The 27588-nt window shown below is 45.3% G+C and overlaps 1 protein-coding gene across 1 annotated transcript; it reads right to left on the bottom strand.

Moving 5' to 3' along the window:
• Positions 1-11555: 11555 nt before the first annotated feature.
• LOC124616300 (ctenidin-1-like) lies at positions 11556-25564 on the bottom strand. The gene is made up of 3 exons (XM_047144603.1): positions 25451-25564; positions 19683-19886; positions 11556-12487 (listed from the first exon to the last, which is right to left on the bottom strand). The coding sequence occupies exons 1-3, from the start codon at positions 25562-25564 to the stop codon at positions 12152-12154; spliced, it is 654 nt and encodes a 217-aa protein (XP_047000559.1). The 3' UTR covers positions 11556-12151.
• Between the last annotated feature and the right edge of the window lie 2024 nt (positions 25565-27588).

Raw genomic sequence — 27588 nt, 5'->3', positions numbered from 1 at the left:
TAGTGGAGCCACTGCTACCGATCATACTGGAAGAGTGATCAAAATTATGGAACACTCATTATTTACTGTGTATCCGTTTCGCAAACGAGTATCATTACTAGGTCTCCAGTGTACAAGTTGTAATGAAGGGCGATTAAAGAAAAAAAAGAGTCAGATCGAGAATATTTCACATTCACAGTTTCCAGGTAGCCATGATCGCTTTCAAAATGTATATAAATTAAGGAGCAAGGTATGTATTACAGACCAATGAAAATGCTTCATAAGAAAGTGAACACCCTCTTGCAGACAAATAAAGAGTCCTTTTTTTAGTCACGCAAATAAATCTCTCTGTACGTGTCACATTATACGTCAACTGAGTCAGGTACAAATAGAGTGAAATATAGTCATTGCAACGCTCTTTGTACGAATTCAGAAATTAAATATCGTAACAATTGCAGAAATTAGACTGAAGAATCACAATTCGGAGCACAAGCCGCCGTCTACTGTGGAGCTTAAGTCTGACAAAGGAAAATCTTGGAGTGGAGTAGCAAACCTCGTCGTGACAGTCAAGTGGTTATGTGTGGACTTGCGCATTGGTTTGTTTCCCGCATTATATCTGAATGGGAAGCCATTACGTCACGAATTGTTTTGATTTGGTCGTGTTCAACATAAATTATCTAGGTCTACAGTATAAAAGCCTATCTGCGAATATTAGAGTTACAAAACATGTTGTGAGTAGGCGGTCATACTCGTTTCAAAGAATGCTTACAATCAAAAGGTAACGGTATTAATACACTACTGGCCATTAAAATTGCTACACCATGAAGAAATGCAGACGATAAACGCGTATCCATTGGACAAATATATTATACTAGAACTGACGTGTGATTACATTTTCACGCAGTTTGGGTGCATAGATCCTGAGAAATCAGTACCCAGAACAACCACCTCTGGCCGTAATAACGGCCTTGATACGCCTGGGCATTGAGTCAAGCAGAGCTTGGATGGCGTGTACAGGTACAGCTGCCCATGCAGCTTCAACACGATACCACAGTTCATCAAGAGTAGTGACTGGCGTATTGTGACGAGCAAGTTGCTCGGCCACCATTGACCAGACGTTTTCAGTTGGTGAGAGATCTGGAGAATGTGCTGGCCAGGGCAGCAGTCGAACATTTTCTGTATCCAGAAAGGCCCGTACACGACCTGCAACATGCGGTTGTGCGTTATCCTGCTGAAATGTAGGGTTTCGCAAGGATCGAATGAAGGGTAGAGCCACGGGTCGTAACACACTTTAAATGTAACGTCCAAAGTGCCGTCAATGCGAACAAGAGGTGACCGAGACGTGTAACCAATGACGCCCCATACCATCACGCCGTGTGATACGCCAGTATGGCGATGACGAATACACGCTTCCAAGGTGCGTTCAGCGCGATGTCGCCAAACACGGGTGCTACCATCATGATGCTGTAAACAGAACCTGGATTCATCCTAAAAATGACGTTTTGCCATTCGTGCACCCAGGTTCGTCGTTGAGTACACCATCGCAGGCGCCCCTGTCTGTGATGCAGCGTCAAGGGTAACCGCAGCCATGGTCTCCGAGCTGATAGTCCATGGTGCTGCAAACGTCGTCGAACTGTTCGTGCAGATGGTTGTTGTCTTGCAAACGTCCCCATCTGTTGACTCAGGGATCGAGACGTGGCTGCACGATCCTTTACAGCCATGCGGATCAGATGACTGTCATCTCGACTGCGAGTGATACGAGTCCGTTGGGATCCAGCACGGCGTACCACCGATTCCATATTCTGCTAACAGTCAAAGGACCTCGACCAACGTGAGCAGCAGTGTCGCAATACGATAAACCGCAATCGCGATAGGCTACAATCCGGCCTTTATCAAAGTCGTAAACGTGATGGTACGCGTTTCTCCTCGTTACACGAGGCACCACAACAACGTTTCACCAGGCAACGCCGGTCAACTGCTGTTTGTATATGAGAAATCGGTTGGAAACGTTCCTCATGTCAGCACGTTGTAAGTGTCGCCATCGGCGCCAACCTTGTGTGAATGCTCTGAGAAGCTAATCGTTTGCATATCACACCATCTTCTTCCTGTCGGTTAAATTTCGCGTCTGTAGCACCTCATCTTCGTGGTGTAGCAATTTTAATGGCCAGTAGTGTATATTTAACTACCTGATTTCAAATGAAATTTTCCTGGCTGTCTATACTATCAGCATCTGCTGGGCTACTGCATAGCAATACTGCACATGATAAAATCTGTATGGATGCAGACTTTAACAGGTAAAGGAATTTCACGGAGCTGGAGAGCTTTGTAATGTGGAGAAGAGTCTTGACAGGCACTGAAGATTGACAGACTAGGTGTGCTTACAGTTTAAGTTTCCAAAGCACGACACGCAAAAGTAACCGTGAATATTGGCATGAAGTAAACTCCGCCAAGCACTGTACAGTGATCTGTGGAGTGAATATCGAAGGTGTGTTTCCTAAGGTGGTCGCAAAAAGTCGCCGCACGTCCGTGGCATCGCCTTGCTCTACAACATCCACGTACTCTCACGCCCAGCTAGCTCATACCCGATCACCAATCATCAGACCTGTTCGATCAACCACCAGAGGCCTTCGTGACAGACGCTTCTCTTCTCATTGTCAGTTTCACTTTTGTAGAAGAAATGCCGTTTTATTCCTCCAATCATATTTGTTGATATAGCGACAAGATATAATTGGATCGCATAGTACGGCCATAACTAAATCCAACGTGGTGCCCAATTCTTGACGTGGACGCATGGACGTGTTGAGGGGGGTTGGAGCGCAGACCAGTTTTCCTGAATGTCCTGTCAGCCAGTTATTTTTTCACATTCCAGTAGAGCAGTCAGCAATTTTATGCCTTTATTATTCTATGTTGATAGATAGTAATGACTGTTTACACTTGGGAAACATCATTTTCAACATCGCAGTTCTACCACTCATGGAGCAAACAACATACCAAGTCGTTAAGCGACTTGACTGAAGTAAATCGAATAGCCGACAGTAAACCTCAATAATAATATAAACGAACCGCTCTGGGACAGTTAATTTTTGGAATCCCCCCCGCCCCCGACCAGAAGTTTGACGAACTCTCCAGGAGAAATTAAAGAAATATTTTTGTATCTCTCTCTCTCTCTCTCTCTCACTGAGTGTGTGTGTGTGTGTGTGTGTGTGTGTGTGTGTGATGATCCGGCAGCTCGTTTTCGTTGCCTAGCGGCATACATTCCTGGACCATGTGTTCTTTCTTAATTCTTAAAAGAAAATTCTGGTGCTGTCTCTAATGTCATCTAACCACCTTCCCTTTGGTTCTCTTCTTCTCTGACCCGCTGCTCTTCCGGTCACTATAAGGTGTAACAGAAAGATATTGCCAAACTTTCAGGAAACATACCTCACATGTAGAGGAAGAAAATATGTTATGAGGACGTGGTTCCGGAATCGTTTAATTCCCTTGCTAGAGCTCAGTTTCTACAATTCTTCAACACATTAGTCGTGGGAAGCACACAGGACATCAATTTATGAGCGCAGTACGAAACATACATACATATTCAAAAAGCCCTCATTAGCCCATCTGCCCCCTCCCTCTCTTCCCCCGCCCCCCCCCCCCCCCTGTCGCAAATGCCAGTCTTAAACGTCCCATGCTCCCTAAGACCACTATCAGTCACTTCAAATGTACAAATGTACTCCTGCAAGGACACTGTCGTTCTAGACAACTCTCCCAATACAAACATTGAGTGCACAGTTATCATTATCTGCTAATCCCTACAGCAAACTGGCCTCAGCCAATTCAGCATCTGAATTACATTGCACTGTACCGAAAACCAAGACCGTGAGAACCCAAACAGCTGATTACACGTACTCGATGCCAGTAGAGCAATGATGATGTCGCATGTCAACACAAGCAGTGAAGTCAGTCACGTGTCAACGTAGCCTTCGTTCCATTGGAGCAACAAATATCGGTGGTGAACCTAAAAATTACAACTTACTGCACAGTCTAACCAAACGTAAACAAGAGGAAATTTTGAACATTTCATAAGAAAACGCTTCATGTGATGCTGGTAAGGTCTATATTATAAACAGAAGAAGAAAATGAGTTTGGTAAAAATACTTTCTAAAGATAAGATCGTATAAGCATTTCTTCATTTTTCGACAGACTTTGTTGTCATCTTCAGCCGTTCAAAAATTTTTGTCAAAAGCGTGTTCAGTGTGAGTTGAAACCTCTTGTCAAATTGTCATATTAGTGGATGAAATGTAGCACATGAGAATATTCAAGAAAGTTGGGTCTTACATGGAATTAAATCGTTTACGGACCAATGACAATATAACGAATTTATCCTTCTATGTGTGAGGAATGTTTCCCGAAATTTTAAGCTGTCTCAACTCATTCTTCTGCTCTATTGCCTCACCAATTGCAATGTAGTTTCATCTGAAAAAGTTTGACACTAAATATATTTTGCTTTCATTTGGTGCAAGGCTCTGTCAAGCCCACGAAAGCAATAAGCCGTTTCTTCAAAGAGACAGTTCTACAGAATCAATATGTTAGTACGATCCATTTCCTCGCTCTTCGCTTACATCCGCACAAGACTACTGGAAAGATTTCATTTCTTGTCACTCTCATGTTGGTTAATAATGAAAGTTTCCTTTCTTTTAACAACTTACTTAATTTAGGTGCCGCAGCCTTTCCTTGATTGTATCCTTCTTTTGGTTTTCGCAGTATATAAACTGCTTTTTTAAGCCATTGGTACTAAAAATATTTATGGTTATGGAATTGCGCAACAACTTAATTGGAAGAATTCTTGAATGGCCGTGGTGTCTGAGAGTATGATACTGCATCAGATAAGTGCTTGTAATTTGCACGGGACATCCGAATGTTAATGACATCGTGGAGTATCCTTCAGATAAAATCTACAAGGGAAGACCTGAAGGGGGAACCATCATTATTCGCTCATTGTCTACTAGATCTAACGGCGAATGAAGATATAAAGTGAAGAAAGTTTTAAATGCAGCAAACAGTGTGTTGCGTAGTATGAGTGTCTTACGGATCCCATTTTTTGCCGGCCGGAGTGGCCGAGCGTACAGTCTGGATCCGCGCGACCGCTAAGATCGCAGGTTCGAATCCTGTCTCGGACATGGATGTGTGTGATGTCCTTAGGTTAGTTAGGTTTAAGTAGTTCTACGTTCTAGGGGACTGATGACCTCAGAAGTTAAGTCCCATAGTGCTCAGAGCCATTTGATTTGGATCCCATTTTTCCGTATGTACATTAATTATCTCTAAATCTGATCTTCATTGTTTGTCGATATAGCTACAGGAATTCACTTGGTGGTTAATAGTTAGCATATTGGCCATGTTCACAAGCATTTTTTTCTTCTTCCCGAGGTTTCACCAGTACGAGCGTCTAGCTTTTTCCTAGTTCTGATGGCTCTGCTCGTCGACATCGCAACTTGTATTTACGTTTTCGTTCCACAACGTGTTTCGCCGGTTTTCCGTATCTGATTGGCTGACTGTCACCCTGTTTCATTGACTGGCTTCAGTGCTGTCAATTTCCACTTCGCGTTTCTGTGTAGTGGAGGTTTATTTCGCCATTGTTGGAATCCGCATGTAGTTATTTCATAGTGTTGACATTTTCTTGTTAAAGCAAGTGTTGTGTTAAATGTATAACAATGGTTCCTCTAGTTCGACGTGTGGAAGTAGAAACGTTAGTGCACTATGGCTGATATGCCGGAGAGTCAACTACCAGGCGATTTCCGTGAACGTCAGCTTGCGGAATCCTCATTATTTTTATCACACATGTCGATTACCGAAAAGAAAGACATCATCAAAGGCTTGTAGTTTTACTCTGTACACATATCTTTCTCACTGTTTTCCTACATTGGATAGGCTGTGTTTACTGGGCCCAATCAGCCAGGACACGTTTCGTAACACACTTTCACCAGTTCACAAGATGACATAAGAAGATGCTGCCGACTAATGAAACGCAAACTGCGCCATTTAACACACGTTTCATTTACCATCCTCGCGTTTGCACACAATATTCATAAAGCGCGGGAGATTACTGGAGATTACGCCTACCCGGCGCTGCGGTAGTCCCGCGTCTGCTTTGCTGACTTACAGACGTTGTAGCCTCTTATAACGGGCGGTCTTCCTGCTGCAGTAGCTGCAGCGCCTCCCTGTGGAGTCGTTACGCCTCGGCGGTTCCGCCTCTTGCTGCCCCAGCACACGAACTCAGAGGCTGGACATGGAGAACTTTATTTTCTTGCATCAGCTGCCTTATTTACTCTCTCCTCAGAGAACACCAGGTGCCAAAACAAAAAATTTCGTTTCCAAATGCATTTGTACAACAAGAAAGGGAATTCAAGTTTATGTAAAATCTTGTTAAAACACCATCTGTAAAACATACATAATTAATAAGTTTATCTATCTTACACCAACTTTCTCCTCCGTAAGAGAAAATGTTTTCTTGTGGCCGACCTAAATAGGGAGAAATGATCATCATAATAAAATAAGGGAAATAAGAGCTCGCATGGAAAGATATAGATGTCAGTTTTTTCCACGCCCTGTTCGAGAGTGTAATAATAGAGAATTATTGTGAAAATGAATCTATGAACCCTCTGACAGGCACAAATGTGACTTGCTGAGTATCCATGTAGACGTAGGTGTAGATGTACACCATTATACGTTAATCTTAGCCAGAGCCGGCCTTTGTGACAGAGCGGTTCTAGGCGCCTCAGTCTGGAAGCGCGCGACCGCTACGGTCGCAGGTTCGAATCCTGCCTCGGGCATGAATGTGTGTATTGTCCTTAGGTTAGTTAGGTTTAAGTAGATCTCAGTTCTAGGGGACTGATGATCTCAGATGTTAAGTCCCATAGTGCTCAAAGCCGTTTGAACCATTTCTTAGCCAGAAGATTATGTCGGTTTTGCACCACAAATCAGTTTCAGGGACACATGTGTTGGAAACGTAGGTCGCCACTTCGTTATATTACCGCATTTACCCTTACGTTACAACTGTGCAATACATCACCAGCAGAGTGTTGCATCAACCCACTGTTCGTGTCCGTGACATTTATTAAATCAACACATGTGCGCTGGTTGATGCTAAAGAATAGTCCCGTCGAGTTAAATATCTAAAGCCAAGAAGCAAAGGCAGCCAGATAACTCTAATAATCCCGGCTAATCTGAATCTGCCACGAGACATCTAGATAGACAATAAAGTGTTAATACTATCAGTCATTGTACATTTACTGTCACAAACTGTGTAAACACGCCCACCTTAAAGCCACTTACAAGGGAACCTCCCCATCGCACCCCCCTCAGATTTAGTTATAAGTTGGCACAGTGGATAGGCCTTGAAAAACTGAACACAGATCAATCGAGAAAACAGGGAGAAGTTGCGTGGAACTATGAAAAAAATAAGCAAAATATGCAAACTGAGTAGTCCATGTGCAAGATACGCAACATCAAGGAGAATGCAAGACCAGGAGCGTCGTGGTCCCCTGGTTAGCGTGAGGAGCTGCGGAACGAGAAGTCCTGGGTTCAAGTCTCCCTCGAGTTAAAAGTTTGATTTTTTATTTTCAGACAATTATTATCTGTCCGTCTGATGCGAGGTAACTGCGCCGTAGTATGGAGACGTTGTATGAAAACGTTAAAAACATATGTTTTGACAGAGCACGGGGAAAACTGTGCGACTGTGAAACTGTTGCATTCATTTGTTGCACTTTATGTGACAAACTCTTATGTTTTCATCATTGACTAATACTCAGTTTTGGGAGTGATTATCACATCCACAAGAAAACCTAAATCGGGCAAGGCAGAAGAATTTTTTACTCATTCGCCATGTGTACAAGTTACGTGGGTCGACAACATATTCCTGTCATGTGACGCACATGCCGTCACCAGTGTCCTATAGAATATATCAGACGTGTTTTCCTGTGGAGGAATCGGTTGACCTATGACCTTGCGATCAAATGTTTTCGGTTCCCATTGGAGAGACACGTCCTTTCGTCTACTAATCGCACGGTTTTTTCGGTGCGTCGCAAAACACAGACACTAAACTTATTACGGTGAACAGAGACGTCAATGAACGAACGGACAGATCATAATTTTGCGAAAATAAAGAAATTAGATTTTTCACTCGAGGGAAGACTTGAACCAAGGACCTCTCGTTCCGCAGCTCCTTACGTTAACCACGGGAGCACGACGCTCCTGAGCACACGTCCTCATTGATGCACATGGACTACTCAGTTTGTATATTTTGCTTATTTTTTTCATAGTTCCACAAACTTCTTCCTGTTTTCTCGATTGATCTGTGTTCAGTTTTTCAAGGCCTATCCACTGGGTCAACTTATAACTAAATCTGAGGGGGGTGCAATGGGGAGGTTCCCTTGTTAGTATTACGAAGTATCAACACAACGACAACACATCGTGCGAGGTTTGTGAGAAAAAGAATGAGACTGATAACACCGCGAGCTGTGTTGTTCTACGTGTGTAGATCGGTGAGTTCATCCCTACCACGTGCTCATCCCGAGCTTCAGCTCCGTACAGCTATCGCGTAATTTTTGAGGGTGCCATCAGTGAAATTGGATGTTACGAAAATTAAACAGCGGAATTTCGAGCAACGTTATGCCATCAACTTTTATGTTAAACTTGGAGAATCTGTGAGTGTGGCCTTTGAAAAATTTAAACAAGGCTACGGGAAACATTCTTTATCAAGAGCAGCAGTTTTTCACCAGCACAAATCATTTCTGGAAGGCCTAGAGGACGTTCAAGATGAACCTCGCTCAGAGGGGTCTTTAACTTCAAAATCCTACACATATGTGCTCTTGTGGTATCATGGCGACGTTTAACATTCAGGATGATGGTTGATGTGTTGAACGTAAACATTTTCGCTACACATTAAGTTTTGGCCGAAGTTCTGCATGTGCGAATGGTTTGTACCAAAACGGGGCCGAAAAACCTCACAGCTGACAAGGACAATCGAAGGATCTTGTGCGTTGATCTTCTTGGCCAATGGCCACGAGTGGTTCAGTCGTGTGGTCACAGGTGATGAATCATGGATTTTTGAGTGCGATCTTGTGAGAAAGTAGCAAAGTGAAGACATCGCCTCGACGTAAAATATCGCTTATTCGCCATTTTGACAGTCTTGGCATCGTGCAAGAAGAATTTGTTCTTCCAGGACAAATTGTCCCAAGTGCGTTACAAAGACGTCCTTCAAAGGCTCAGGAAAAGGGGGACTCCAGTGAGACCGGACATTGCAGACAAGTGTATGACAACGTCCCCTGTCACACCATCTCATCCATCAAGGAATTTTTTACCTAAAAAGGCATTCCTGTTGTTCTACAGCCCCCCCCCCCCCCCCCTACTCGCCTGATCCGAGTCGCTGTTCGTCAGTTTGGGACTCTGGAGAACACGCAAAAGGATGTAACTGAAATGTTAACGGCCCTGCCAGTGGAAGCCTTTCAGCGCTGCTACCAAGCCTGGAAACGACTCCGCCGGTGTATAGCTACCAAAGGGAACTGCTTTGAAGGGGAAAATATTGTTGTTTGAAAAAAATAAAAACTTTGGTAGTTAAAAGTCAGTCTCATTACTTTTCTCACACACCTAGTAATAACCAATTACTCGAGGTCGCGAGTCACAGTTAACATGCGGCTAGAGTACGTTGTACAAATGCACTCACAGTGTTCCTGATACTCACGATGTTTTAACATACTCTTCTGTATACTTACGTTCCATCCTTTGTTCCACATGTCATCTCCAAAATGAAATATTGTATTGCAGACCTGATTTTGTTCCAAGCAAAGGGTAAATGAAGTAACTGTTGCAAGGGAAGCTAGTTCATCACATTCGAATTTTTTCAGCTGCGTTCGCAACACCCGATTTTCAGTGAGGTGGCGAAAATTAAGCAAATTAACTCGTTGCTTGTAGGCCTATTCCTCGATCTTGTCGGGGTACGTGTTGTAAACAGAGCTGATCATCGTAAGCTACATCCTTCCTTCTACTTGTAGTCACGTATCTGCTGGTCTGAGCAAATCCACCAACATGTGTCTGTTCCACTTTCTAAAACTGAGGACCCATATTAAACAGTCATCCATACGTAATGTACGCATACACGGGTGTGCAGCTGGGTTCGTAAAAAGGATAGTGCGGTTATAACCGTAAGCTATAGGTTATTTCAGGAGTGCATCGTCCACTCTGCGGGCTACTGTGAACAATTTCTAAATTTCCCGATAAATTAAAACCATGTGCCGGATTGGTCAAAACATCCCAGGAGTGCTACGCAAGCAAGATGTGCAGGACGGGCGTACGTGAAGTATGGAAAGAATGTGAGAGGTGCTGGTAGGGATGAAAATAAGAAGAAATTAAGGTAGGTTAGAATTTAACAACCCGTCGACGAAAAAGTCCTTGTAGAAGAGGTAGAAACTCGGATTGAGGAAGAATGCGAAAGGAATTCGGTTTCAGCCGACTTAGTTATATCACCTAAATTTGGTTGTCTAGACGGGGATCTGAAGCAACAACCATCCGAATACGTGTTCTGTGACTAATCATGGCTCCATCTCGCTCAATCCTTGAAGATACGATTGTCGGTGGTTAGTTGTGCCTGGACAGCTGAATCTATACGAGCACTGCACGTTTCGAGTACACCCTGGTATGGCACAGTATTTTAATCTGCCGGCCGCTGTGACCGAGCGGTTTTAGGCGCTTCAGTCAGGAACCGCGCTGCTGCTACGGTCACAGGTTGGAATCCTGCCTCGGGCATGGATGTGTGTGATGTCCTTAGGTTATTTAGGTTTAAATAGTTCTAAGTCTAGGGGACTGATGACCTCAGGTGTTAAGTCCCATAGTGCTCAGAGCCATTTGAACCATTTTTATTTTAATCTGGTAGGCAGTTTCAAAATAGTCAACAAAAGTAGGACGTTAGCTCGGAATTTTCTTGTGAGGACACTTGGTGGCATAAAGTCAATGACTGAAATTTTTTGAGAAGCGTTACAAGTGCGTGATAGAAAGTGCTTGGACCACTGATACTTCGCCGCTGTTAGCCGCGCTCTTACGACTAACAGATCCGAATATCTCTCGCGTTCCTGCTCAGTGGAATAGTATGAAGTGTAATAAAAGGTAAGCTCAAACTACGGACAGAGCCATGGCGCAACCAACTGTGAAATACGTACCGTCAGAAATACATGATTCTATGATATCTACTCTATCCTAATCACTTCTCTTGTGCACCTTACATCGTAAAAGGTTAAAGAAAATGTGTTGAAAACCGAAGAACAAAATTTTATCCGTAATCCCTGTGTGCCATAATACGTGAGCCAGTGCAAAATATATGCGAATAAGTTTGATTTTCAGTCACTCAGCCACAGACCAAACGGTGTTGTGTGAATGAAGACTCAACGAACGTTAATATTTCAGATTTTGCTGGAAATAGATGACTAATATTGATTTAGGCATAATATTGTATAGACTAACACCACAATCATCATGTCTGGTGTTGCTGACGTAGCTGAAAGCTAAACCTATTTTCAGGAAAAGACAGGAAATAAAAAAGTTTGATATAACAGTTAACGTCATTTAATATTTTTAGAGAACAGTTTTATAAAAACTTGCATGCGCTACTCTACTGTGAGCAAACACAAATATATAACATAGAGCGTTCCAGTCCGTCCAATATTTACGATATGGCGCTCTCAGAAAGAGCACCCAAAGAACGAACACAAATAAATTATCACTACTGTTATCATTGTACCGTGTCTAAGTATTTATAGTAGTAACTCGAGAACAATCCGTTCTCCGTTCCTCTGGACAGAAACTTCTGTGCGACAGAAAAACGTCGAAACAAAGATAATCCTCGTGGTTGTAGTGGTCCTCGTGAAACATAGTCCGACAACGTCGCGTCTGGTCATTTTCCAGAAACAGGAGAGCTGCGGTCGACCGTAGTTGAATACAAGGTAGAGCCGTTGAAAGACGCGGAAGAGAAGGAAATCAAGATGTGGAGTAAGCGCCAGGAGAGAATTGGAAGTCGAAGACTACGAAGCGATACTCGCGAAGAGTCGCTGGCTGTCTTAAGGCAGGAAAGGCGAGTAGTGTGTAGACGAGCGGACGTGTCGCAGCTCCCGTTCCGGGCAGTGCGTCACCCGTATTGGCGGCGCGCCTACTTGCCGCTGGGTGGCAGGTACACGTTGGAGCCGGGACCGCCCCCGAAGCCGCCGCCAGCGCCGCCCCCGAAGCCGCCCCCGGCGCCGCCTCCGAAGCCGCCGCCGGGCCTGCTACCGCCCCCGGACGGGTACTGCGCCTCGCCCTGGAACTGCACGTCGGCCACGTAGCCCGTGGCGTCGCTGGCCGTGTACTTGACCACCTCGTTGCGGCCGTCGGGCAGCAGCACCTGGTACTGCCCCGTCACCGTCTGGCCGTCGCTGCTCTCCTGCTGGCTGAAGTCGTTGCCGCTGGCCGGGTCCTTGACCGCGTACTGGAACTGGTAGGGCTGCGCCTGAAACGCACCGGATTATTCACTTACTGTGGCCAGATCATAAGCGCAACGAACAAAATAGTCAGACACCCTCGGAACACATCACGCTAATACCGCGTAACATTTTCTCTAGCCCTGAGAATGGTCTAAATTCAGAGAGTTTCCAAAATTTCTTCCGGTAGGCCATGTATGGAAGTGAAACGTGGACGATAAACAGTTTGGACAAGAAGAGAATAGAAGCTTTCGAAATGTGGTGCTACAGAAGAATGCTGAAGATTAGATGGGTAGATCACATAACTAATAATGAAGTATTGAATAGGATTGGTGAGAAGAGGAGTTTGTGGCACACCTTGACAAAAAGAAGGGACCGGTTAGTAGGACATGTTCTGAGGCATCAAGGGATGACAAATATAGCATTGGAGGGCAGAGTGGAGAGTAAAAATCGTAGAGGGAGACCAAGAGATGAATACACTAAGCAGATTCAGAAGGATGTAGGTTGCAATAAGTACTGGGAGATGAAGAAGCTTGCACAGGATAGGGTAGCATGGAGAGCTACATCAAACCAGTCTCAGGACTGAAGACCACAACAACAACAACAACAACAGACCATATCTACCTGGAGTCGCTCATTGACAGATAGTTCTCGTACAGCTACAAACAGCGTTGATGGTGACATCAAAGTTTCACCCGCAGTTACAAATTGTCTGGGGGTATTTCTAAACTCTGGCGAACTGTTGGGTCGGTAGCAGTGGCACCCATATGATAGTTGGCAGGAGGGGGGGCGAGTATTTTTAATATTTTGGAAGACGACTGGCGACTTCTAGGTAGCCATAAAAAGTTCCAGTCCCGACCCTGTTAAAACCTGCATAATACCGACATTTAAATCATGTTTTGAAAGGAAAACACCTCACTATTTTTCTCCGTTTCCCAGCGTGCTAGAAGGGGGGGGGGCTCCGAAGTCCTCCTCTGCCCCTTGTATGGGTGCCTCTGGTCGGCTGATACGGTGCCCACGTATTCATGAAACCAGGAACGTATGTGAACACAGCTGTTGCCATCTTCGATGGCGATCGTATCCATAGTACACTTATCATATATCCCGGTTCATACTCGGGGGGGGGGGGGGGGATTTTTAATATTTTGGAAGACGACGGGTGACTTCTAGGTAGCCATAAAAAGTTCCAGTGCCGATCTTGTTAAAAATCTGCATAATAACGACATTTAAATCATTGTTTGAAAGCAAAACACCTGACTACACTATTTTTCTCCGTTTCCCTGCGTGCTAGGGGAGGGGGGGGGGGGGAGGGGCTTCGAAGTCCTCCTTTGCCCCTTGTATGAGTGCCCCTAGTCGAGTGATAGGGTGCCTATGTATTCATCAAGCCACGAACATATGTAAACACAGCTGTCGCCATCGTCGATGACAGGGGTATCCATAGCAGACTTATCATGAGGAGTTAAGAGGATGGGCAAAACTTCTTCACTGAAAATGGTAAAATAAATATCCCGGTTCATACTAGGTGGGGGGTATTTTTAATATTTTGAAAGACGACTGGTGATTTCTAGCTAGCCATAAAAAGTTTCAGTCCCGACCTTGTTAAAAACCTGCATAATACCGACAGTTAAATCATTGTTTGAAAGCAAAACACCTGACTACACTATTTTTCTCCGTTTCCCTGTTTGCAAGGGGTGGGGGGGGGGGGGGGCTCCGAAGTCCTCCTTTGCCCCTTGTATGGGTGCCCTGGTCGGCTGATAGGGTGCCTATGTATTCATCAAGCCAGGAACATATACAAACACAGCTGTTGCCATCTTCGATGACTGACGTAACCATAGCATAATTACCGTGAGGAATTAAGAGGATGGCAAAACTTCATGACCGAAAATGGTAAAATAAATATCTATATCTACATTTCTACATCTACATTTATACTCCGCAAGCGACCCAACGGTGTGTGGCGGAGGGCACTTTACGTGACACTGTCATTACCTCCCTTTCCTGTTCCAGTCGCGTATGGTTCGCGGGAAGAACGACTGCCGGAAAGCCTCTGTACGCGCTCAAACCTCTCTAATTTTACATTCGTGATCTCCTCGGGAGGTATAAGTAGGGGAAGCAATACATTCAATACCTCATCCAGAAACGCGCCCTCTCGAAACCTGGACAGCAAGCTAACCCGCGATGCAGAGCGCCTCTCTTGCAGAGTCTGCCACTTGAGTTTGCTAAACATCTCCGTAACGCTATCACATTTACCAAATAACCCTGTGACGAAACGCGCCGCTCTTCTTTGGATCTTCTCCGTCTCCTCTGTCAACCCGATCTGGTACGGATCCCACACTACGAGCAATACTCAATATACTGGTTCATACTCGCGGTAATCTGAATAAGTAGGAAAAATAGCCTCAAAACATCACTACATCCTCCACACATACTGCACGTCATCGGCCCGTCGGTCGATTCGACACTTTGCATACTGACAGAAGCAAAATCGCGACTCTTCAAACCACATCATACATTTCCAGTTAGCTACTACCCAATTTCTGTTCTATTTCGTCCATAGATTTGCATCTTTATGTGGTACTGTGAGCAATGGCCACTTACGAGGTACCCGACTCCAAATGTCCAGTGGATGCACTTGCCTTCGCAATGTTTGATCTGAAACTTATTGTGACTGAGCTTCAGTTATGGACAGGAGCGATTATTGTCGAGTTTGAAACGGACTGGTCCCTTCCTGTTGGATCTTTTTACTATCACTGTTCTGATGACGTGTTACACGAATACAAGTGGCGAACCATTTCTTGTAGACAAATTAGACAGTCCATGTTGATTCACCAACAACTTGGACAACTATCGGGTGGTTTTAATCAAATTACAGCTACTCACAGATATATTATCGTATGGCAGCGAAACTTGGTTGATATACTAATGCCCGCATCTCGTGGTCGTGCGGTAGCGTTCTCGCTTCCCACGCCCGGGTTCCCGGGTTCGATTCCCGGCGGGGTCAGGGATTTTCTCTGCCTCGTGATGGCTGGGTGTTGTGTGCTGTCCTTAGGTTAGTTAGGTTTAAGTAGTTCTAAGTTCTAGGGGACTGATGACCATAGATGTTAAGTCCCATAGTGCTCAGAGCCATTTGAACCAGCCATATACTAACGCATTAATGCGGAAACGATTTAAGTTGGAAAAATCAGTTCCAATTTTGGCCATCAGGTGCAAATCTGGCGCTGTAAATACCAGAAAGACGTAGAGAAATGTTTCCATATGTAATGCATTTGGAACGGGACAGAAAAGTTCAAACAAGTGAGAAAGGCATATTGAACAGTCTATTAGCCGGCCGTGGTGGCCGAGCGGTTCTAAGCGCTACGGTCTGGAACCGCGCGACCGCTACGGTCGCAGGTTCGAATCCTGTCTCGGGCATGGATGTGTGTGATGTCCTTAGGTTAGTTAAGTTTAAGTAGTTCTAAGTTCTAGGGGACTGATGACCTCAGAAGCTAAGTCCCATAGTGCTCAGAGCCATTTGAACCATTTGAACCAATCTATTATGAACCACCACTTACACAATTTGTTCAGTTTGATCACGGGAGAAGACGAGATACCGGCACATTGAAGATGTGGTCATGGGCACGACCAAATAGCTCCTCTCTGTTTTTCTGCGCGTTGATTGACCGTGTTGATTCCATACGAGGTGACTGGCAGATACACACCATTCACTGCCACGACTCATGTCAGCTGTTGAAGGCCACATGCACACCTGCTATCCAGTAATGCACCATGAACAGCGCTCTAAAGTGACAAATACATGTTTTGTAAAAGTAATATTTCTCCATTGATGTAATGTGATGCGATTCTGTGCTACGAATTACCGCAGGAAATGCACACACTCATGTGTGCTACCTATAGCAGAAAGCAAAACGTCAGTTTTTTTGTTACATTATGGTGTGTATGGATTCATCTCCAGTGTTACGTTTTTTTTCCCCTTTCGTGTTCCCCCTCCCCAGTTCTATTCATGAATGGCGTGCAGCCAGAACGCCAGTCATGGTCGTTTGGCAACGTGTATGTGGGAGAAAATAAAATTTTCCCTGATCATCTCGGCATGCAAGCTTCAGAATTTTCATAGTTAATCCCGCTGTGACACACAACGCTTCTCCGTTAGCGGCTACCACTTGAGTTTGTTGAGTATTTCCGTGGTGCTCTGGGCCTTATTGAACGAACCCGCGACGAAACATGACGCTATTATTCGAATCTAGTGTAGTAACCAAATCACTTTCTTTGCTGACATGTGGTTTAATATTGGTTTCAGATTGAGCTGTGTCACTTTTTGGATACCATCTAACAATCAATATCGTTTAATTTTCCTTAGAAATCTCATTTTTGCTTTTCTAAAGATGTACGTTTCCCATGCATCTGACCGTACTAATACTATAATAGTACTATGAAACTTGAATTATATTTCTTTTGATGATATGTCTTTCACGGTTTTCTTATTGTTACTAAATTGTTGTAATGCGCTATGTTTTAGAAAAATTTCACCCAGTATAATTTTAAATTTTCATAGATCGACAACAACTGGATGCAGTCTCATTTCGCAAATGTAGCTTCTAAATTGGTCCACAGAGAAAGGATGAGGTCACAAAGCATCTAGGAAGCTCTGAACTCCAAAAGCTTTGTTACAACTGCTCGATTGTTTCAAGTGTGGTATTTAGAATTCCACGGTTTCAGTTAAGAGTACAACAGTTATTACTACAATATGGTATCAATGTTTCTGTTTCTGACAAAGAAAAATTGTTCTCTGACACTGCTGAACATTGAAGATCTCAAGCATCAACAATCAACTAAGCTTTACTATAAATCGTACGTAATGAAGGGAGAATCAGTTTGCTATGATACCATACAGATTTATAATTTTTTACGCATCCTCCTCGTGTTATTTTTAATTGAACACTGCACCCCTCTGTCTGACACATGCCATTATTGTATCAAGTTGCCTGTATTTCCCGCCGGTAGTTAAACGGGAGCGACAGTTCTGAATAAAGCAAGTATGCTCATTCCTTACAGCTGGAGCATCACAGACTAAAAGAGAACCCATTTATGTTGTACTAATCTTTAATCTACATGTTTAAACACAAAACTTTTATTCAAAAATGTTTCCAGAGACGGTGACAGAGCCTCATAAAGCTATCATGGATACAAAATATTACAGCTTTAGAGGCAAGTGAAATATTTAACAAACGAATGTTTGCAGCAATTCTTGAAGTCATAACTGGTTAAGATCCATGAACCGTTTGATACGCACACTTCACTGTGAATCCTAACGCACGCTAAGTCATATTAATATCGTCCGTATTAAGACCGAACCTATCACTTAATATCCAAAAATGTTTCCGTGGCAATTTTTGTGTACATCAGTCTTGATTCACAAACTTGATATGGTTGCTGCACTTCATATGACGCCAGGCAGCCGGAGAGTACTCTTCGAGGGCTGTTTTCATTAAATAGTACGTACTGAGATTACAGTTTATTTTGCTTGTCTCATGATATTGAAATGAGGCTATTCATCCTGGTCTTCACAGCTTCTGTACCTGAGGGCTCCAAGTGCAGTTACGGCAGTGTGTCGCCACTAAAAATGTTTCAAAGAGCAGAGAAAAGAACCTAAGTTGTAACTAGTTGCTCCGAAATATACGATTTATACAAAGCTTAGCCTTTTCGAAGTAAATCATTTCGGTATTAGACTGTCAACTGTATTACAATCATCTTAATTTTTTATAAGTAACTTACTTAATACTACATGCGACATTTCTCATTTCATGCTGGTTAATATAAACAATCTATGGAAAGTATCGCTTTATTTTGAAGTTTCCCTTATAACCGAAACTGAAATCGTAGTGACCGGAAGTAAAACAAACAGTCCAAGACTAAAATGTTGCCCTTCAAAAAGCTTTAGGTGACTATGAACCCTGTTCAGAGTAACGAACCGCCGCGCGGAATTAGCCGAGCGGTCTCGGGCGCTGCAGGCATGGACTGTGCGGCTGATCCCGGCAGAGGTTCGAGTCCTCCCTCGGGCTTGGGCGTGTGTGTTTGTCCTTAGGATAATTTAGGTTAAGTAGCGTGTAAGCTTAGGGACTGATGACCTTAGCAGTTAAGTCCCATAAGATTTCACACACATCTGAATATTTTTGAATAACGAACCTTAGATCATAGATAGGTCATGGTACGTAGAAAAACCAAAAAGTTCTTCAGCTCGTCCGTGCATTGACGTCTTTAATATCTTCGGCGTATGTAATGGGCCCAACTAGGATAAAACGAGGATAAAAACTCCAAATAATAATTTTTTCGAGTACCTATAAGACGAAATAATTCACAGCGATTTAAATATTCACTTAATAGATGTGTACTTATTTCACAGCATTTATATACGAATTATTAATATCGTGTTACAAGGTTCATATGCCTTGCATCCTATGGTAAGGCTTTCAGTTACGATGCACAATGTAAAAAGATAAACTTCCCGAAAAGGAGGTACGTCAGAATACTGAGATGATATTTCCCTTTCACATTTAGAATATCGTAATTAAGTTCCGAGACTTAGTCGTTTTTTTTTAATGAAAATTTATATTTGTACTGTATTGTATGTTAACCGGGGTCCGAGAAACGACGGAGAGGCTCCGTCCCCGACGCAGCCGCAGTGGTCCACAACCCCACGACGACTACCGCAGTCCACCCCTCTGCCGCCCCACACCGAACCCAGGGTTACTGTGTGGTTCGGCCCCCGGTGGACCCCCCAGGGAACGTCTCACACCAGACGAGTGTAACCCCTATGTTTGCGTGGTATAGTAATGGTGATGTACGCATACGTGGAGAACTTGTTTGCGCAGCAATCGCCGACATAGTGTAGCTGAGCCGGAATAAGGGAACCAGCCCGCATTGGCTGAGGCAGATTGAAAACCGCCTAAAAACCATATACAGACTGGCCGGCTCACCGTAGCTCGACACAAGTCCGCCGGGCGGATTCGTGCCGGGGACCAAGCGCTGCTTGCCACTCCGGAGAGCCGTGCGTTAGACCGCTCGGCTAGCCGGGCGGGAAAATTTATATTTACTGTTTGTAAGACTAATAAAAATCGAAATAAAAAAAACTGCTGATCTCGGCATTTGAAAATGATTACCCACGGCACTAAATCCACCGTGCACCTCGAACACGTTCACAGATAGGAAAGAGTGAGGGTCAGTACTTACTGGGCCGTCTCCACCTCCAGCTCCGCCGCCGTAGCCGCCGCCGAAGCCGCCCGCCCCCGCGCCGCCCGGTCCGCCGAAGCCTCCGGCGCCGCCCCCGGCTGGCCCGCGTCCGTAGCCCCCGGCGCCGCCCCCGCCGCCGCCCAGAAGGCCGCCCTGCGCCACCTCGGCCGCCGCCAGCGCCAGCGTCACGCCCACCCACAGCAGCTGTCAACACAGGCACCAGACACTGTGCAGCTGCTTCCGATACGTGGGTTACGTCCGCAGAGGGAATTGCTCAGCCCAGGCCGAAGGTGGGAGTCCGCGACCGACTTCATGCTTCATGCTCCACCGCCTGTTAAGTTTACCTCATTATTGGCTTCAACATTGATGTGATCTTGAAACAAATATTTCTTTTACTCCTCTCAAAAACTTGAGATTGCCCAACCTTTGGTGGTGGATTCTATGTAAGTCCCTTGCATTGACAGGGCGATATCGTGTGTGTGGATACACGCTGGAGGAAACAATTTGCAACACCAAGAAGAAGTCGTGTGACATAAACGAAAGTTGGTAAGCGCGTTTCTACATCTGAAAGAAGATGTGTACTCAAATTTCACAGCAGTCGCATAAGAGTGGGTGTAGTAACACCACTATGAGGATAAAAATCGTGTTTTCTTTAAATACAGGCTGTAACAGTCTTGAGCGGTAGATTGGACGTGGTTCGTTGATTTTAGTCACGAATACCTTTAAAGCCTCGAAGTCGCCATTATCAACACCCCACTGAGTTTGAACGAGGTCGTGTAACAGAGCTACAAGAAGCTGGAAGTTTTTTCTGCAATATTGCAGAAAAACGTGGCAGGTATATAGCCACTGTACGTGACTGCTGGGAGGGGTGGTCCTGGAAACGTACGAGAACGTACAAGAAAGCACAGTGGCTCCGGGTGGCCACGTGGCTTTACCGAAAGGTAAGACTATCGTCTGCCAGGAAGTTTCATATCAGCGCACACTCCGCTGCGGAGTGAAAATCTCATTCTGGAAACATCCCCCAGGCTGTGGCTAAGCCATGTCTCCGCAACACCCTTTCTTTCAGGAGTGCTAGTTCTGCAAGGTTCGCAGGAGAGCTTCTGTAATGTTTGGAAGGTAGGAGACGAGGTACTGGCAGAAGTAAAGCTGTGAGGACGGAGCGTGAGTAGTCGTACTTGGGTAGCTCAGTTGGTAGAGCACTTGCCCGATGAAGGCAAAAGTCCCGAGTTCGAGTCTCGGTCCGGCAAACAATTTTAATCTGCCAGGAAGTATCAAGACTATCGTATTTGATTCTTGGCTCTGGCATTCACACTGCATCTGCAGCAGCAATTTCAGCAGCAGTTGGCACCTCATCGACACAACGAACTTTTAAAAATCGGTTACTTCAAGAGTAGCTCCAAGTCAGACGCTCTGTGGCGTGCATTCCACTGGCTCCAAACAACCACCATTTGCGACTTCAATGCTGTCAAGCGAGAGCACATTGGAAGAAAGGGTGCGGGTCTGTTGTGTTTTCTGACGAAAGCTAGGTCTGCCTTGGTGTCAGTTATAGCCGTGTGCTAGTTACAAGGAGGCCAGATCAGGACTGCGTTCTAGACAGACTGGACCTACACTTGGAGTTACGGTCTGGGGTGCGATATCGCATGACAGCTGGAGCACTCTCGTGGTTATCCCAAGCATGCTGACTGCAAATTTGCACGTCAGTCTGATGATTCGACCTGTAGTGATGCCATTCTTCAATAGCATTCTACGAGATGGTTTCCAACAGGATAACGCTCGTCCACATACCGCTGTTGTAACCCAACATGTTCAATAAAGTGTCGACATGTTGCGTTGGCCTGCTCAATCATCAGATATGCCTCCAGTCGAGCGCGTTTGCGACATCATCGGACGACAACTCCAGCGTCATCAACAAACAGCAGTAACCGTATTGACAGACCAAGTGCAGCAGGTATGGAACTCCATCCCACAAACTGACACCGGCACCTGCACAACACAATAAATTCCCGTTTGCATTCTTTCATTCAACAGTCTGGCAGTTACACTACTTATTAATGCACAAACATTTCACATTTGCAATGGCTTATGTCACGTTTACACATTACTCTGTAATGTTGCAATGGTAATCACTTTAAATATGCCACCTAGACAAATGGACAAATGTACTCCACAAATTTTATTACTCTACATTAATTATTTTTTGGTGTTGAAATTTTTTCCATTATATATATATATATATATATATATATATATATATATATATATATACTCCTGGAAATTGAAATAAGAACACCGTGAATTCATTGTCCCAGGAAGGGGAAACTTTATTGACACATTCCTGGGGTCAGATACATCACATGATCACACTGACAGAACCACAGGCACATAGACACAGGCAACAGAGCATGCACAATGTCGGCACTAGTACAGTGTATATCCACCTTTCGCAGCAATACAGGCTGCTATTCTCCCATGGAGACGATCGTAGAGATGCTGGATGTAGTCCTGTGGAACGGCTTGCCATGCCATTTCCACCTGGCGCCTCAGTTGGACCAGCGTTCGTGCTGGACGTGCAGACCGCGTGAGACGACGCTTCATCCAGTCCCAAACATGCTCAATGGGGGACAGATCCGGAGATCTTGCTGGCCAGGGTAGTTGACTTACACCTTCTAGAGCACGTTGGGTGGCACGGGATACATGCGGACGTGCATTGTCCTGTTAGAACAGCAAGTTCCCTTGCCGATCTAGGAATGGTAGAACGATGGGTTCGATGACGGTTTGGATGTACCGTGCACTATTCAGTGTCCCCTCGACGATCACCAGTGGTGTACGGCCAGTGTAGGAGATCGCTCCCCACACCATGATGCCGGGTGTTGGCCCTGTGTGCCTCGGTCGTATGCAGACCTGATTGTGGCGCTCACCTGCACGGCGCCAAACACGCATACGACCATCATTGGCACCAAGGCAGAAGCGACTCTCACCGCTGAAGACGACACGTCTCCATTCGTCCCTCCATTCACGCCTGTCGCGACACCACTGGAGGCGGGCTGCACGATGTTGGGGCGTGAGCGGAAGACGGCCTAACGGTATGCGGGACCGTAGCCCAGCTTCATGGAGACGGTTGCGAATGGTCCTCGCCGATACCCCAGGAGCAACAGTGTCTCTAATTTGCTGGGAAGTGGCGGTGCGGTCCCCTACGGCACTGCGTAGGATCCTACGGTCTTGACGCGCATCCGTGCGTCGCTGCGGTCCGGTCCCAGGTCGACGGGCACGTGCACCTTCCGCCGACCACTGGCGACAACATCGATGTACTGTGGAGACCTCACGCCCCACGTGTTGAGCAATTCGGCGGTACGTCCACCCGGCCTCCCGCATGCCCACTATACGCCCTCGCTCAAAGTCCGTCAACTGCACATACGGTTCACGTCCACGCTGTCGCGGCATGCTACCAGTGTTAAAGACTGCGATGGAGCTCCGTATGCCACGGCAAACTGGCTGACACTGACGGCGGCGGTGCACAAATGCTGCGCAGCTAGCGCCATTCGACGGCCAACACCGCGGTTCCTGGTGTGTCCGCTGTGCCGTGCGTGTGATCATTGCTTGTACAGCCCTCTCGCAGTGTCCGGAGCAAGTATGGTGGGTCTGACACACCGGTGTCAATGTGTTCTTTTTTCCATTTCCAGGAGTATATATATATATATATATATATATATATATATATATATATATATATATATGGCATTTCATAAGTGATGGTCAATATTGAGAGATATGGCACGAATGATCATTCGAAACAAAAAAGTCAAGTACAGATGGGCTCACAAATGCACATATGCATACCTTAAGAGCTATGAGCAATTCTTGGTCTTCGATACTGTGAAACCAATCCTTTCTATTGCATACTCTATGCTTTCCATATTTTGGGAAAACCTTGTTTGCGAATTTACCAGCCGCTGTTACTATGAAATACCAGTGATTTCACAGGAAAAGTCTGGTGGAAGACGGGGTCCCTGCGAAACGAGCAAGTAGAAACCTTCAAGAAGGAGGCCCTCGTAGCGTTAACGAAACTTTCAGATCTTATTTAACTACTATTTGGATAGTAGTATCAGTTCCCGTAGAACTTCATTCATTTACAAAATTATTACTGGAAAGGCCTTTACCTTTTATAAAAACCTTATTTTCCTCCGCTCACTGAAAGACAAGCGACGCTTTTAGGCTAGCTGCTTCTTCAACTGTACTCCCGAAAGTCGCCGTAGTGCGCGCCGGAGGTTACGGTTATTATGTTTCCCCTTCCTATTCCATTCGCGTACTATTTTCGGCATCCTTCTGCATGACCTCAAATTCCAGTAGTATTAACATCGTGGTCATTACGCGAGATATTCTTTGGATGAAGTTAGATGTTTCTCAACTTATTTTGACAAATAGTCCGAGAAATTTTGTAAGTCTCCCTACAATGTTCAACTCCTTCCTGTATTGCAGCATACTGCAGTTCGTTATTTCTATGAAACTCTCACGCTGACTGGACTAACCAGTGACCATGCAGCTCTACTTTGATTATTCCCTATTTCTTCCGTTAATGCAGGTCGGTAAGTGTCCCAGTCCGATTAACAACAGCCAGGTATTAACGTGTGCGAATTACAATACATGATATTATCCGGTTGTATGAATTTATTATCCATCAGAAGTTAAACCGATTTGTAACTCGGATAATAAACCTTGTTTGTGAATTTACCAGCGCCTGTTACTGCGAGATACCAGTCGTTTCACAGGAATAGTCTGGTGGGAGACGAGGTCCCTGCGATCGAGCAAGTTGGCACCTTCAAGAAGGAGACCCTCGCAGCGTGGAAGTAAGCTCGTTTTACCAGTACTACCAAGGTTCGACGAAACTTTCATATCTTATTTAACTACTATTTGGATGGTAGTATCAGTGCAGCTCTACTTTGATTATTCCCTAATTCTTCCGTTAATGCAGGTCGGCAAGTGTCCCAGTCCAATTAACAACAGCCAGGAATTAACGTGTGCGAATTACACCCCTAAAGGTGGATGATATTCTGTAAGAGGGACGAAGTAGCTACGAAGCATAAAATTGAAACTGCACTATTGCAGACGTGTACACACATTCGCTATGGCACCCACGCTAGGTACTTACCTTACTCTCCCTGCGATATGCGACAAGAAAAGAGACAACAACAGCGCTAATCCAGGATCAACGCGTCTACAAAAATCACGTCACAAAACGTAATTTCGAAATTCAACGGAAAACTCCAACACACACGTAAGCTGAGTCGCCGTTCTACCGTGACTTACATCTCTCGATGACGTTGGTCACAAACTGTACGTCTGTAGGGTGTGGCACTGTACCTTAAGACACGTCATGGTGGTTGTGCGGCTCCTTTTGGCTCCCTGTTCCCCTTTGCTGTGAGTGCGGCAGCTGCTGGAAGCCGACTGATGTCCGATATCGGCGAGGTTGGCTCTTTTATACGGCGCCGCTGCGCTTCCTGTGACGTCTGTGCCGCGGACGGACCACACTCCTCAGACCGCCTCCCTGCGTGCCCGATCTCATCTATGCATACCGATAGAGGGGGCGGGGGAGGAGGGGAGGGTTACCGGTGAGAGTGAGAGCAAAACAGAACACCGAAAGGGGAGAAAAACTCGTCTGCCGGCGCAGGTATTTGCCGGCAGGAGGAAAAGCGCGGGCAGGGAGGGGGTCAGAGGTGAGCGCCAGACGCCGGCGTCCATCCACGCCATCGGCCGACGGCCATCCCTCTCACCGGCCGCGCCGTTGCGACAGCCACCGGCAGCCGCCGCCGGGGGAGACGCCGGATGCGGCCACCATTGTCGAACGGCGATGACCTTCGGCGGAGACCCCCGTGCTGCAGGAACATCGCTGCCAGACGGATGCCTCGATGGCCTACTTGCCGCTCGTATTTGCATTGGAAATTGGGCTCCTGCGAATAATGGAACATTACGCGTCAGCCACCTCGGCAAAAGTCAGGGTTCCGTCACTTCACGTTCCGACCGTTTTCCGTGTGACGGTAACATATTTTCGTCCTTATGAATAAAATATTTTTGGACAGGATAGAGGAATATCACTGTGTCGCCATTCTGCAGCAGAGCAGGCGATCACAGCGTATTCTTGTTCGCCAGATTGTCTCTTCTCTCTTTCGATATCGTTTCTGGTACGTTTCTTACCAATGAATGCGAACGTTACAGATTTCGTCTAATCGTAGCTGTTACGACTATCACTTAAAATGTAGTATAAACTCTAATTAGCGTTTATTTTGCTATTGTTGGCATTGCAACGGTTTAGTTTCGTGTTTTTGCTAGAAGAGTATTCACACATCACACAGTGCGCGGAAACATTGCAGCCTCTCCTTTTGCTTTATTTAAAAGGTACAGAAGAGTCACGTAACATGGATGTAGGTGATTTCCACAGGTTTCAACACATACACCCACGTAACGGATTTGTGGTAGATTACTTGTCGTATTCTTACGAATAATACACAATAGCAATTCTTGAAAATGTATTGCATATTACGTAAGTGGTCATCCAATAAGAAAAGAGCAAATTAAGTGACTGTTCAAAGTAAAAAAATTCTGCCATATTGCCGGCCAGTGTGGCCGAGCGGTTCTAGGCGCTTCAGTTTTGAACCGCGCCTCCGCTTCGGTCGCAGGTTCGCATCCTGCCTCGGCCATGGATGTGCGTCATGTCCTTAGGTTAGGTAGGTTTAAGCTGTTCTAAGTTCTAGGGGACTGATGACCTCAGATGTTAAGTCCCATAGTGCTCAGAGCCATTTGAACCATTTTTTTCTCCCATATTCAAGATTTTTCAGCTGAGCCGCCAGCTGCCTTCCTTCCCTTCGTCTATAGGTTGTCGAATATTATACATCCATCGTCTAGAAGACCGGTGGCCGTCAACCAGCTCCCCTTTTTTTTTTTTTTTTGAGTCATCAGATTTCTGAGTGGTTTGATGCGACCCGCCAAGAATTCCCCTCCTGTCTAGCCTCTTCATCTCAGAGCAGCACTTGCAACCTACGTCCTCAATTATCTGCTTGATGTATTCCAATCTCTGTCTTCCTCTACAGTTTTTACCCTCTACAGTTCTCTTTAATTCCATAGAAGTCATTCCTTGAGGCCTTAACAGATGTCTTATCATCCGAGCCTTTCTCCTTGTCAGTGTTTTCGACGTATGCCTTTCCTCTTCGATTCTGCACAGAACGTCCTCATTCCTTGCTTTATCAGTCCACTAATTTTTTACATTCCTCTGTAACATTACTATGGCGTGCACTCAGCCTCATGATGCCAATTGAGGAGCTACTCGACCGAATAGTAGCGGCTTCGGTCAAGAATACCATCATAAATACCGGGAGAGACGTGTGCTGACCCCCTCCTATCCGATTCCTCCTCTGAGGATGACACGGCGGTCGGATGGTCCCGGTAGGCCACTCGTGGCCTGAAGACGGAGTCCTGTAACACTACATCTCAAATGCTTCGATTCTCTTCTGTTCCGTTTTTCACACAGTCAATGCTTCACTACTATACAATGCTGTGCTCCAAACGCATATTTTCAGAAATTTCTACTTCAAGTTAGGGCCTAGGTCTGATACTAGTAGACTCCTCATGGCCAGGAATTCCCTTTTTGCCAGTGATAGTCGCTTTTGATGTCCCTCTTGCTCCCTCCATCATTCGCTATTTTGCTGCCTACGTGGTAGAATTCCTTAACTTCAACTACTTCGTGACCATCAATTCTGATGTTAAATTTCTCGCTGTTCTCATTTCTGCTGCATCTCATTACTTTCGTCTTTCTTCGATTTACTCTCAATTATATTCTGTACTCAGTAGACTGTTCATTCCATTCAGCTGATCATGTAATTCATCTTTACTTTCACTCATGATAGCAATGTCCCTT

Source organism: Schistocerca americana, chromosome 5, assembly GCF_021461395.2.
Source record: "Schistocerca americana isolate TAMUIC-IGC-003095 chromosome 5, iqSchAmer2.1, whole genome shotgun sequence".
NCBI classification, from domain to species: domain Eukaryota; kingdom Metazoa; phylum Arthropoda; class Insecta; order Orthoptera; family Acrididae; genus Schistocerca; species Schistocerca americana.
This window is presented reverse-complemented; position numbering and strand designations above follow the sequence as displayed.